An 11,889-nucleotide genomic window follows, 5' to 3' on the forward strand; every position below is an offset into this window, starting at 1 on the left:
TTTCAATTGGCCTTTACAAATATTATTCTTAGGTTATTTTAATTTTTGTAATAAAATCCTCATTTCATAACTCATCAAATTATTATCTATTTATACACACCCACATATTTTCTTTTTTTTTAACTCAGATAACAGTTTTTAACCACATAACTTCTGAATCCAATCCCTTATAACCTTTTATAAACTTTTTGTTGTTAATTACCCAATGCTAAGGTAGCGTTCAAATCAGTCACATCTGCTTCCGATTTTTATTAAGGAGCATACAATAATTTTTTAAAGTATATTTGAATTTAATATTTTCCGTAAATATCAAAAGACAATCGAACATGTAAATAATTATGTACATACAATATTTATATACAGGACAATTTTAGGTATTATACATAAAAAATATAATTAAAAAATATACATATGTATGTGGTTACAAAGCATTAATTCTAATTTATCATTTTAAAGACTTAAACTACTAAATATCGTCCGTATCACTTATATCTTCAGCATTAACATTTCCTAAATGATTTTTCCGCTCTTGCAAACGTATACATTTCGGACATGACATATTTTTTCGGGTCATGCAAACACGATGGTAGATAGAATTACATTTATTACACATAATACAACCATCATCGAAAGGAAATATCACTTCATTATTGCCGCAAATCTCACATATGTACGCCTTGGCGCGGCACAGTTCGCAGTTCCGTATATGCTGATCAAAAGCATTAAACACTTTTTGCAAATAATCGACTAAAATGCCCTTTTCAATAAGTTCTAAATCATTTATTGAATAAAATTCGGTGGATTGTATTAGATGGCGACGTGATTCATTAGCACCAACATTGTCGTTGTTAAGATGATTAGTTATTTGCTTATCCAGAAGCTTTTCCTCAGTTGCTGGGCGGCATTCCAGCAAATATTTTCTCATGTAAAATAAATTTTGGCGTAACTTCTTTACACTTCCCAATTTCTCCAAGAATACAAATAATTTCGGATTAGCCTCCTCCAGCTTTATCAAAGGTTTTTCGTAAAATAGATTTATTTCCTGAAGCGAAGCACGTGATACTTTGTATAGTGTAAAATCCCAATTATGGACAACACGAGCGGGTATGATGCTATAATCATTCCAATGACAATTTGGACAATAATAAAGACCACTGTAATCGCAAAGTCGAGGTTCAATCCACGAGTTTTCTATCAAAATAAAAACAAATTTAATATATTTTGAGATAGTTCATTGTTTAGGTTAAATGTTAGTTTCAAAAGATCTACGTAAAATTAAAACAAATAAGCCGTATAGATAAGTGGTGAATGCCGATTAAATTTTTTGTTACAACTGTGCAAATAGATTTTTTAATTGATAAGAAAGTAATGAGTTTACCCTCTGTTTTATTTGAACCAAAACAGCTAATCGGCTTGGGTAGAGCTAAATAAAAAACAAAAATTAACAAAAGAATAGTTACATTTGGAATATGTAGTTGAAACGATTTATGAACATTTCTTGTAGCGATACTTTAACTCTCTTTTTTTCTTGTTCTATAATGATTAGTTTTGAATTTTTTTCAACTTACTAAAATTGAGTAAAATTCCACATTCAGGACACTTATATCTCTGAGCCGCCAATCCAATTTCTGGACATATATCGTTGATAGGGTAGCGCCGTTCGGACGCTACTACATGCGCACATATTCGTATTATACTGTCCACACACTTTTGATGCGCTATAAAATTGCAGTCTGTACACACATAACTTGATTGGATCATTCTCCATATGAGGCCACTACAATGATCACAATATTGACGTGCACCAATATGACCACTTCGCTGAACGTTGAAGTGATGACCCACAACTGTCTTTACATGAGGAGCTATTTCCAAAGGATCAGACTCTGCCGATTGTAGCTCTTTAAGAGAGTAACGTAAATCGACTAAATGGCGTACTAACCAACGGCGTTCTTCACTACATTCATCTGAGATCATAACCAAATCACGACAATGGGCGATTGCAGCTTCCAAATCTTGGACATTAGCGTCGGAAGTAAAGATTAATCGCCATTGTTCTTTTACTAATGATGATGGTATGGGATATGATTTATCACTTTGAGACGTAGTAGAACTAACGTCATCATCTTGAGCCCCTGCAGCACTATTGTTCAAACTATTATATTGTAATAAACTGGAAGCACTTTCACTGATGAAGGAGCTCAAAGCTCCTGGTATACTTGCTAAACTGCCTCGAAGCGGATTCATAATTTTGTGATATTCAAAATGAAAACATCATTTGACAAAGAGTTAAAAGAAATAATAAAATGTTTGTCCTCGAACTCAAATTCCAAATAAAAACAGCTGAAAAATAGTGTTGCTTGTTTAGCAAACAAGGGTGGGCGAACTAGCGTAAAAAGTTATCAAACTTTTTTCGATAACATACTTATCGTAAAATATACAAATATCCTAATTACAGCTGAAAGAAATAAGTTCTAATGAACAAATAAATAAATCTATAAAAAGGGGAATTTTCTGACAATTTGCTTGAAAACACACGTCCAAATAAATAAAAATGCTTCGGTATGAATATAGTAAATACTTGTTATGCGATGAAAAGTCATCGATTTCTACCGATTAGTAGTAACACCACTCTATGAATCTATTTGGTTGATAAATGTATTGTTTATTTTGACAATAATAAAAAACAGCTGTTTTGAGAAATACCCTGTTGCTAGTAAATCCCAAGCTATCATGTTTGTTTCATGACTGTTAGTAGCTGTTAGCTAAAACTAAGAACAAGAATTAATATCTCACTAAAATTTGTAGTTTGAAAAATTATGAAATGCACCCAAAGCCGTGCGAAACTAGGGCAGAATCTTATTTTATTTTATACAGGTAGCATTTTGGAAAATCAAATATAATAATCAATGTCGATTGATGCATTTAAAATATTTTAAAATGTTCAAGACGGCAAACAAAATGGCTACGCATGATCCGATGCTGTTGTTGTTGTAGCGGCAGAAAACATTCCTAAAGTAAATTCGAAGAATTTTGCAGGAAATGTTTGGAGCAGGTAACCAGGGAAACCGTGCAGCATCTCTTGTTCACTTGACCCGCATTGGCACGATTCCGCTGTAAGCATCTGGGGTCCCCACGGTATGATATACTGAAGGAGGCATTGATAGTGAGGAGGCAGAGTCTGTTAAAATTCACGCCAATCGTCATCCTAAAGATTGACTACTTCTCTTAGATCTAAGAACTGAACTCCAACTGGTATGTCAAAGGACCAAAACTGGTCTATGCGTGTCTTATTGGCCCACCAATTTAACTGAACCTACCCCATTTTAATACACACCTCATAAAATAGTGTAGCTTTGAAAGCCAAGCACAATGAAATTATTAAATATTGCCACGGTAATCCGTGAACTTTATTCGCATATGTATGTATAACTGTTAAGTTGACAAACATATTCCATACCAATTTAAAAAATTGTATAACAACCACTGGGATATCTTTGTAAGATTTGGTACATAGATTATGCGTCACTCCGAGGAAATTTGCATTAGCTTTAGTATGTATTATCTAATGTACTTATGTATAGAGGTATTAATATCAAAACAAAGAATGATAAAGTAGAGGAGAGTCTATCATTCTAGATAAAAACAAGCACGGAAGAGCTAAGTTCGGTTGTAACCGAACATTTTGCACCCCCGCAATTTCCAAAGATCAAAGCCGGAGGCGAATTTTCTGGTATTACCAAAATTTTTTGTTCAACAATAAATAACCCCGGTTGCACACTACGTTGTACCACTCTTCACAAATACAAAAGTTTCCACACACACAGAATTCGCTCCTGATCGGCCAGCTATAGTGTTCCGTTCTAAACAATTTCTTCGACGATTGTGCCTTTGACAATAATCCATACCTATTTTCATGAAGGTATCTTGTAAAACAAAAATGTTTTCCATACAAGGACTGGATTTTAATCTATCAGTTTACATGAGAGATGTATGTTATAGTGATCCGATCTAAAAGTGTTTTCTGAGATTGCACAGTTATCCAAAGCAATAATTCGTGCTAAAGTTCATGAATCATATTTTCAAATTAACTGCTTTTATATACATATAAGGACATGATTTAGGTCGTTTGGTTTGAGTCGTATCTTGGGGAGAAAAGACGGACATGGCTAAATCGACTCAGTTCGTCATGCTGACTGTTTTTATACGTATTTCATAGTCTCCGATGTTTTCTTCTCGGTGTTACAAACTTTGTTGCAAACTTAATAAGCCCTGTTCAAGATATAAAAATAAGAAAAATCAGTTATACATACATATGTATGTATGTGTGTAATGTATGGGAGCTGTGATAATTCGTGACATTTCACACCTGTTATACCTTTTGTTAATTTTTCTAAGTAATCTTAGATATTAACAACCGGAAGTTTGAAATTCTTGTATTTCGTATATGAGAGCCTGAAATAGTTTTGACCCAATTTTATCCATTTTTGACATTACGACATAGTAGAATAATAGTTATATGAGTTTAATAAACCTCACAGACTACCCGAAATACAACAACCGGAAGTTCAAAAATCTTATAATAATTGCATGGCTACCATGGGTTTTCAATAAATCGATTGTGACATTCGCTGTGTGGCGCCGTCCTGTTAGGACCAGATATTATCCAAGTCCATATCATCTAATTCGAGCCAAAAATACTCGGTTATCATTGAGCGGTAAGCGATTGCCATTCACAGCAAGGTACCGGTCTTGATCATCACGGAAGAAGTACTGTCCAATGACACCGCGGCCCGTAAACCAAACCGTAATTTTTCGGGATGCAATGGTGACTCATGGAGTACATGTGGATTGCTGCCTGACTGATAACGCATATTTTGCTTATTGACGAAGCCATTAAGCCAGAAAGCCTCATCTCTTAAGATGATTTTTGATGAAGACCCAGACCATTCAGATCGGCTTCATGTAGGCCAAGATCTTTTCTCAAAATTCGTCACAACGACGCCACAGAGATACCCAACGCTTGAGAGACTGATTTGAGTCTTCCTCAATTGATGCGCTAGCCGCAGCAATATTCTCGACACTACGGCCACTTCTTTGTCTCACTGGGACGAGAACATTTTGTACTATACCTGTGGATTAAAATTTTTCCACCAGACGCTCAATTGTTGATCTGACAGGACGATTATGACAACCATAAATTGGACGTAGCGCTCTTAAAGTTGAGGCCACTGACTCCGAATTCCGGTAGAAAATTTTTATAATTGGATCATATATCTTTCCATGAGGAAATGCCAAACCTTACTGAAGAGAAATGTCAAAAAAGCGGGAAAAATATGGCGTCGTTTGCTGCCCCTATCGGTCTACTTTTGTAGCGTCCCTTTTTAAAAACCCGTTATAACCACATTCAAACATCAAAATAACAAGATAGAAGCTTCATCACATACATCTTCATGTATTAATTTATTTTGTTTTAGGCGAAATGTTTACAGTTATTAAAATATGTACATATATAAACGTCTGAGCAGTGTAAATTTGTTTATCATCATTTATACAAAAAAGTCAAGCGCTCTCTTCTGGAATCAAGATCTCAGGGTTACTTAGTAATTGTTTACTAACGAGAGAACCGAATGTTCTGTTGTTCCCAATTCGCCAACCCTTCGTCACGCGAATATTTCGTATGCGTTTATATGCCGTGTGTTTTCATACTAACACAACTACAAAGATTAAAGGTATTAACTAATTTTTAAAAATTCTCTGTTTAGTTTGTATGTAAGCCAAATTTAACACGACCTGCCGCAGTTGTTAACGAATCTCGTACGCGATCAGTTCATTTTAGCCATAGTGGTCTACTCTCATCAATTTTCAGCCGTTAATACACGCACACCTATGTATAGGCATAGATACGGAGGGTTTGTGTATCAGAAAATTTGAAAAGTCGAGCATGTGATAAAACTTTGATTTATTCGGCCTTAGTCTTTATTATATCGTTTTAGCTTTCACGCACCACTAATTACATAAATATACGCGCTTTGAATAAAAAACTATATAGTTATAGAAAATATTAATTTTATAAATTTTTTCCGTTGTAAAATTTGAAAATGAGTGAAAATAATATTGACACAGCAGCAAAAACCCAAACAACGCTAACTCATCCATCGACAACTGCACCGACACCAGCCTTGAAGGAGTTCACAGCTCCACAATTTAAAGACGACAGTTTAGTACTTTACTTCCATCCCTATAACTTCCATTCACAAAAGGTGAGCATAGTGGGCGATCATGTGATAGCTTCATACCCACTCACTGAGCGCTAAGTCGCTGGGCGTGCTTAAACTTAAATTAATTAGCTTCAACTTAATGTATTGCACTTACACACGCTACAAGTACTGGAAAGTTTGACCGGCAGGCTTGGAAGTTACATAAATTCAATTAGATTAGGAAAACAAATTGCTTCTAAGTGTGAATACTGGCTCCATTCGAGAGGAGAGTCAATATCTACATTTACTCACATTCATTTATTTAGATCGTGTTTTGAAAATGCAAACCTCAGACAACAGTGTTTTAGCATTTAGAGCTGCAACACACACCAATACATACATACATACATATGTTAATTAGTATAATAATATTATGTATTGCATGCGGTTACTGAGTTTATTTTGAGAAATGATTTAAATAAGTACTGAAAGTAATACAATTCGCTTGTAATACAATACTTTTCCATAAGGAACGGCCACTATGTTTGTATTATTAAAAGAAAAAGAAAAAATATTATACTGTCTCTCATTCATATTTCTACTTTATAATTTTGTTGTAAATAAAATTATCAGATAAACCGCGAAAAATGTTTAAATTTAACAATTCTTGGGTTTTTGTAATTAAATTCTCCGGGCAAATGTTATTTCAAAAAATATACTGTCCTTAATTACTATGTCAAATATAAGCGCGATCTGTCAACTAATATGTTTTCATCAGCTGCATAAGTTACATGGTTAAAAAAAACAAAAATTCAACAATTTTTTTCTCATATAAAAAATTAAATATTCTATTCGAATTTTTTATTGTTACAAATATACACATTATCAAAGAAATGCTGAAATTTTTGGAAACAAATATTTTAAACCCGGCCATTGCGACGCCATTTTCGGGGACTCCTCGAGAAAAAAGATGCGCCCTTGTTGGCAGAATAACTCCTTACAGGATCATCTAAAGTGAAAAAATACGTGTTTTAGTTAAAACCTTAACTTAGAACTTGGACGAAGGAAAAAAAACTGAAAATTGGATTTTTGGCAGACATTTAAAAAAAAAATTCTGTGAAAATTTCAAGACATATTTGTTTAAATAGTTGTAATCGAAAAAAATCCTTTGTCCACGTTTTTAAGAGTTGTATCTCAAAGACCTGTGAAGACCTGTGTAAAATTTCACGAAAATCGGTTGAAGAGTTCTTGAGAAATCTTGCCAACTGGCCTCAAAGGCACAATTTCGAGAAAAACGCATTTAAAGACGCCGCACTTAGCCTCAAAGCTGTATTTCCGAAATTATTACTCGGATCAACTTGGAAATTTAGGACAATATTTTAGAGGTGTTGTAGAATTTAATAAAAAAATCGATTTTTTGAAACCCGTAAACACATGTAACCCCTTAAGCGCGTTTTTTTTGTTCGAATGTACATACATATGTACATATTTCAAAATATTTAAAATTTTGAGTAATATTTAACTTTATGTAAAAGCACCGTGTGTTTTTAATTTTTTGGCCCTAGGTCATTGTAAGAACAATATCTTCAAGTACAGAGTTTTTCATCCATAGAGAAAGCTGAAATCACTGCCGCATTGAAGGAACTTTTAGCGCCATCAGAGATCGGGTTGAGATTTTGTATGTGAATGAAATGTACCATAATAATATATACTTTCTAAAAACATCTAATTTTTTAACGTGAGAATTTTTGATCGAAAATTAGGGTTTTTCGATATTCCTTAATATTTTAAATTTAAAAAATACATTTTGTATGAAACATAAGATTGTAAGTTTACACCAAATTTCGCGAAAGAAATTTTATATTTGTACAAGATAAAAATAAAAAAACACAAAATCTTAGATATTTGAATTTTGACGTAAATTTTGAGGTTATGGCCAAAAGGTGTTGATACTAAAGTTGTAGACCTTTTCATTACCTACAAATTTGCCGTATAACTTTTTTTATAGGACTCGTAGTTTTAACCGTTTAAGCCGTTTTTATCACTTAAAAATTCAATCATCTCCCTGCTCTTCCTCTTCCCGACCTCAGATCGCTCGTAAATTATTATTTTTTTTAATATTCGTTATTTTATTTTTCGTTTCCAGTAGGTTTCAACCTACTATGAATTCGCTCCTCTCTATTTACCATTTGCAAAAGCTTCGGCACTGGTTCAATACATATAACTGTTACACAATAAGACCTGTGTACAGTATTGAACAAAACATTTTTTGCTTTATTTATATTTTCGTAATTTTTCTCTCTATAATATATTAAAGTTGTATTCTATACTAATATAATACTGCAAAACTGTCAGCTGTTTTGATTAATAAATAATTTTGAGGTCACTTACATATTTATACATTATATACTTAAAAGCATTTTTAAACTTAGGTCTTATTTAATAGTAACCCTAATTTAGTAATACTTTTTAGTTCTTATACATTTTGTCAAATTTTCAAATAATTTTTCAAATTTTTAAGGTCATTTTGATACTCTACGAGAAGAATATCGACTTTGTGCCATATGCTATTGACTTGGCTAACGGCGAACAGTATTCTACATGGTTCCTTAACCTCAATCCAAAGGGCGATGTTCCTGTCCTACAAGATGGCACTTTTATAATACCCGATTCCAATCACATTATCAGTTATGTGGAAAATAAATATAGAGGAGGCAAGTCAACATAATTAATTAAAGATATTTTGTAAATCACAGTATTTTGATTTTAATCTAGGGATCCATAGCGCCTTGAAGCCGCGTGGCAACAATGCCGATGAATTCAAAAAAATGGAGTTCTACGACAACATAATAAATCAATTGCCCGTGGGTGCACTTAGTTTGGGCTCTTTCATCCACGACGATCTAAAGTTGACACCGAAACCACCATTTATTGGACCTATTCGTAAATCATGTCTGAGTGAGTTTGTGTATAAACACAGAATTATTACTTATTTATGGTATTTGAGATGGAAAGCTAAAACTCGATTTTTGATTTTCAATATTTAGCAAAATTCAAACATCCAATTTCAATTTTTTTAATTAAAATTTTTTAATCCTGATTACATTCCATATTAATTATTTAATTTCAGAAAATAATGAGAAAGTTTATGAATTGTTGAAAAGGTCCATCGAAGATGCCGAAACAAATAAATCGGGTCTACTGCGCAAGCTTGATATACAAGACAGACGCAAACGGTTAGTTCAATCTCGGGTTGAATTCCAGAAAATACTCGATGCCGTCAACAATGTTTTACGATACATTGACAATGACTTCAAGGAAAACCCTGGGCGCGAATGGTTGATTTCGAACGAATATTCTTTAGCTGATGTTAGTTTCGGTTTATTATTGCATAGGCTTTATCAGTTGGGATTCGAAAACTACTATTGGGCATATGGCAAATTGCCATATGTAGAAAGTTATTTTCTGCGATTCAAAAAACGTCCTACATATCAAAAACTGATGCCGAGCAATTTTAAAATACTCAAGGACATCTGGCAGAATACACCGGCCAATTATAAAATCGGTGCCGGGGCAGGATTCCTGGGCATGGCCATGTTCGCTGCTCTTGCTCATAAATAAATGAGTTCTGAGCTCACGGAAAATCATTGTATATAAAAATATATGTATGTACATAAATCTGGCAAATACCATTAAATGAAGTAAATCAATAAAAAAAAGTGAGTTGTAAAACGGTAATGGTTTATTTACTTGTTATTCACTCTTACCAATAAAAATGTACATTGTTAAAAATTTAATTAAAGGGATTATCCATAATTTAAATGTAGAAAAATAGAAGATTTTTGTCATGTTTGGATCTAATACACTACTAAATTTAAATATCTATATTAATAAAGAATATACCATTACCATTTCAGTAAGCCTCATTAGGTTTCACTTTACGCACTTTCTATCAAAATATACTAAACAACAAATTCGAACAATTAAATTATTTGACAAACAACCAACTTAGATTTACAAAATAAGTGATCTCATAGAGTACTATGAGTTTAAATCCACGCCGTTATTGCTAGCACCAGTTTGATTACCACTAGCAGCCGTGGTCGCAGTCCGCAAATTCGTATACAATGGCATACCCATAAATTTGGGTTGTGCTGCTAATCCACCGAAGGCACCAGTCGGCACATTGCCTCGACCTCCGGCATTGACGGTAGGACCTGTTGTTGTCATAGTCGGTCGTCTGCCATAAACAAAGGTATCTTTGTTCTCTCGTTGGTAAAAGAATGATCCACTACCAGCTGGATCTGGTAATAAAGTTGTTCGATACCAAAATCGGTAGGTAAAGTACCATGTTAATATTGCAATTATGCCACTAATTACTTTTTCTACCATGTGATGATAATAAAGCATAGTGCCAACTAACATTACATCCCATAACAATTGTAGCGTCGACATGCCAATAAATAATGTTCGTATAATTGGCGTTAGTCGATCATAAAGAAATTGAAGATTACGCATTTCTTCTTCTGATAAATTTCTTAATGGATTTGTGCTTGAATGTTCGGAAATACTACGATCGTGTATTTCATTACGAAGATAGTCTTTAATGGACTCCCACTTAATGATTGGACGAGCTTCTTCAATTAAAACTAAGCTCGAATGTATTAAAATAAATGCGTGTCCTGATATATCGAAACCATTCCATAAATGACCTGCCTTCAGACAGGCAGATTTTGTTCCGAAACCTAAAATAAAAAATTTATTTTAGAAATATTACTATTAGTGCAAATATTTTATTTACCTTTCACGGTACAACGTCCATAAGATGTTTCGATTATGTTAAACATTTTCGTCCAGAAAAGCCAAAAGAAGGTAGCAATGACAATTCGAGGGATATGATGTCGAAGCATTTTTTTCATGTCACCACAACATAGAGTATACGAAGTCATTGCAAGAAACGGTACTGTTAGCATTAATGTCCAACCCCAACCAACTTTTACAAAGTATACATTAAATAAATTATCTGAACGGGCAAAGTATGTTTTTGGAAATGGTATAAAATCGCCGATCAACGACACCAAGAACAAACTACCCAAGTATAGCGCTACTTTTAGATTGGTATCAAAGAAAATTGTCTTTTTACATGCATGCATAACCATCATAACAAGTATCTCCCTAACGCTGGTTGGGGCCGCAGTAGGTCGTGTACCTTTAGCCTCCGCTCTTTTCACATCTGGACCACCCGGTCTAAAATTCATGTTGGAGGAACTCGGACCGGCAGTGCTCGTACGCAAAGGTCGTCGTTTTGTAGCCATTCTTTGTAATATATACCTATAATATATATTTCTCACTTATAGTGAAAGTGAAGCAATGTGTCAAAGTTCACAATATTTTCACATGTAAAGATTCACTTTCGCCGCTAAATTTAAGCTTCTGTTGTAATTAAGTCATTAACTTATTCGTATTGAGCGTATCTAAAATTTCAAAAAATATTACAACATAATTCCTTTTTATTTAAATCTTTCTGATGTATTCTTAATTTACCATTTCACTATAAAATATTTCAGTTCACCTGCTGTTTGCACTGGTCATCTGTAATTTTATTTTGGGAGCTCGGACTTTTGCAAATGTCAAATTAGAAACAGAGTTGCCATTTCGAAACTAATAACGAAAAACTATTTTTGAACTT

The 11,889-nt window shown here is 33.6% G+C and overlaps 3 protein-coding genes and 1 long non-coding RNA gene across 5 annotated transcripts; 1 reads left to right on the top strand and 3 right to left on the bottom strand.

The window, feature by feature from the left end:
- Positions 1-266: 266 nt before the first annotated feature.
- LOC126761948 (differentially expressed in FDCP 8 homolog) lies at positions 267-2,346 on the bottom strand. Of its 2 annotated transcripts, XM_050478385.1 has the most exons (3): positions 1,569-2,346; positions 1,379-1,423; positions 267-1,191 (listed from the first exon to the last, which is right to left on the bottom strand). In XM_050478385.1, exons 1-3 carry the CDS (start codon positions 2,245-2,247, stop codon positions 467-469), a joined length of 1,449 nt encoding a protein of 482 aa, XP_050334342.1. In that variant the 5' UTR covers positions 2,248-2,346; the 3' UTR covers positions 267-466. The 2 variants fall into 2 exon arrangements, with proteins under 2 accessions (XP_050334342.1, XP_050334343.1); XM_050478386.1 differs by lacking the exon at positions 1,379-1,423 and having other exon boundaries at positions 1,569-2,345.
- Positions 2,347-5,430: 3,084 nt separating this feature from the next.
- On the bottom strand, positions 5,431-5,853 carry LOC126761964 (uncharacterized). Its single transcript, XR_007667400.1, has 2 exons — positions 5,794-5,853; positions 5,431-5,717 (listed from the first exon to the last, which is right to left on the bottom strand). It is a non-coding gene; the product is annotated as an uncharacterized LOC126761964 (long non-coding RNA).
- LOC126761955 (ganglioside-induced differentiation-associated protein 1) lies at positions 5,812-9,938 on the top strand. The gene is made up of 4 exons (XM_050478397.1): positions 5,812-6,263; positions 8,722-8,914; positions 8,976-9,158; positions 9,331-9,938. The coding sequence occupies exons 1-4, from the start codon at positions 6,102-6,104 to the stop codon at positions 9,819-9,821; spliced, it is 1,029 nt and encodes a 342-aa protein (XP_050334354.1). The 5' UTR covers positions 5,812-6,101; the 3' UTR covers positions 9,822-9,938.
- On the bottom strand, positions 9,921-11,847 carry LOC126761954 (acyl-coenzyme A diphosphatase FITM2). Its single transcript, XM_050478396.1, has 3 exons — positions 11,745-11,847; positions 11,002-11,674; positions 9,921-10,945 (listed from the first exon to the last, which is right to left on the bottom strand). Exons 2-3 carry the CDS (start codon positions 11,513-11,515, stop codon positions 10,242-10,244), a joined length of 1,218 nt encoding a protein of 405 aa, XP_050334353.1. The 5' UTR covers positions 11,516-11,674; positions 11,745-11,847; the 3' UTR covers positions 9,921-10,241.
- Between the last annotated feature and the right edge of the window lie 42 nt (positions 11,848-11,889).

This window comes from Bactrocera neohumeralis, chromosome 6 (assembly GCF_024586455.1).
Source record: "Bactrocera neohumeralis isolate Rockhampton chromosome 6, APGP_CSIRO_Bneo_wtdbg2-racon-allhic-juicebox.fasta_v2, whole genome shotgun sequence".
Taxonomy (NCBI): Eukaryota; Metazoa; Arthropoda; class Insecta; order Diptera; family Tephritidae; genus Bactrocera; species Bactrocera neohumeralis.

What these genes read in the sequence shown, in the direction of transcription:
- LOC126761955 (XM_050478397.1), top strand. Translation starts at nt 6,102, where the DNA reads ATGAGTGAAAATAATATTGACACAGCAGCAAAAACCCAAACAACGCTA. An exon ending in GGAAAATAAATATAGAGGAG is followed by an intron (nt 8,915 to 8,975) that starts GCAAGTCAACAT and finishes ATTTTAATCTAG; the next exon opens with GGATCCATAGCGCCTTGAAG. An exon ending in TATTCGTAAATCATGTCTGA is followed by an intron (nt 9,159 to 9,330) that starts GTGAGTTTGTGT and finishes ATTTAATTTCAG; the next exon opens with AAAATAATGAGAAAGTTTAT.
- LOC126761948 (XM_050478385.1), bottom strand. Translation starts at nt 2,247, where the DNA reads ATGAATCCGCTTCGAGGCAGTTTAGCAAGTATACCAGGAGCTTTGAGC. An exon ending in TGGAATTTTACTCAATTTTA is followed by an intron (nt 1,424 to 1,568) that starts GTAAGTTGAAAA and finishes TTTTTTATTTAG; the next exon opens with CTCTACCCAAGCCGATTAGC. An exon ending in TGGTTCAAATAAAACAGAGG is followed by an intron (nt 1,192 to 1,378) that starts GTAAACTCATTA and finishes TTATTTTGATAG; the next exon opens with AAAACTCGTGGATTGAACCT.
- LOC126761954 (XM_050478396.1), bottom strand. Translation starts at nt 11,515, where the DNA reads ATGGCTACAAAACGACGACCTTTGCGTACGAGCACTGCCGGTCCGAGT. An exon ending in TGGACGTTGTACCGTGAAAG is followed by an intron (nt 10,946 to 11,001) that starts GTAAATAAAATA and finishes TTTTTATTTTAG; the next exon opens with GTTTCGGAACAAAATCTGCC.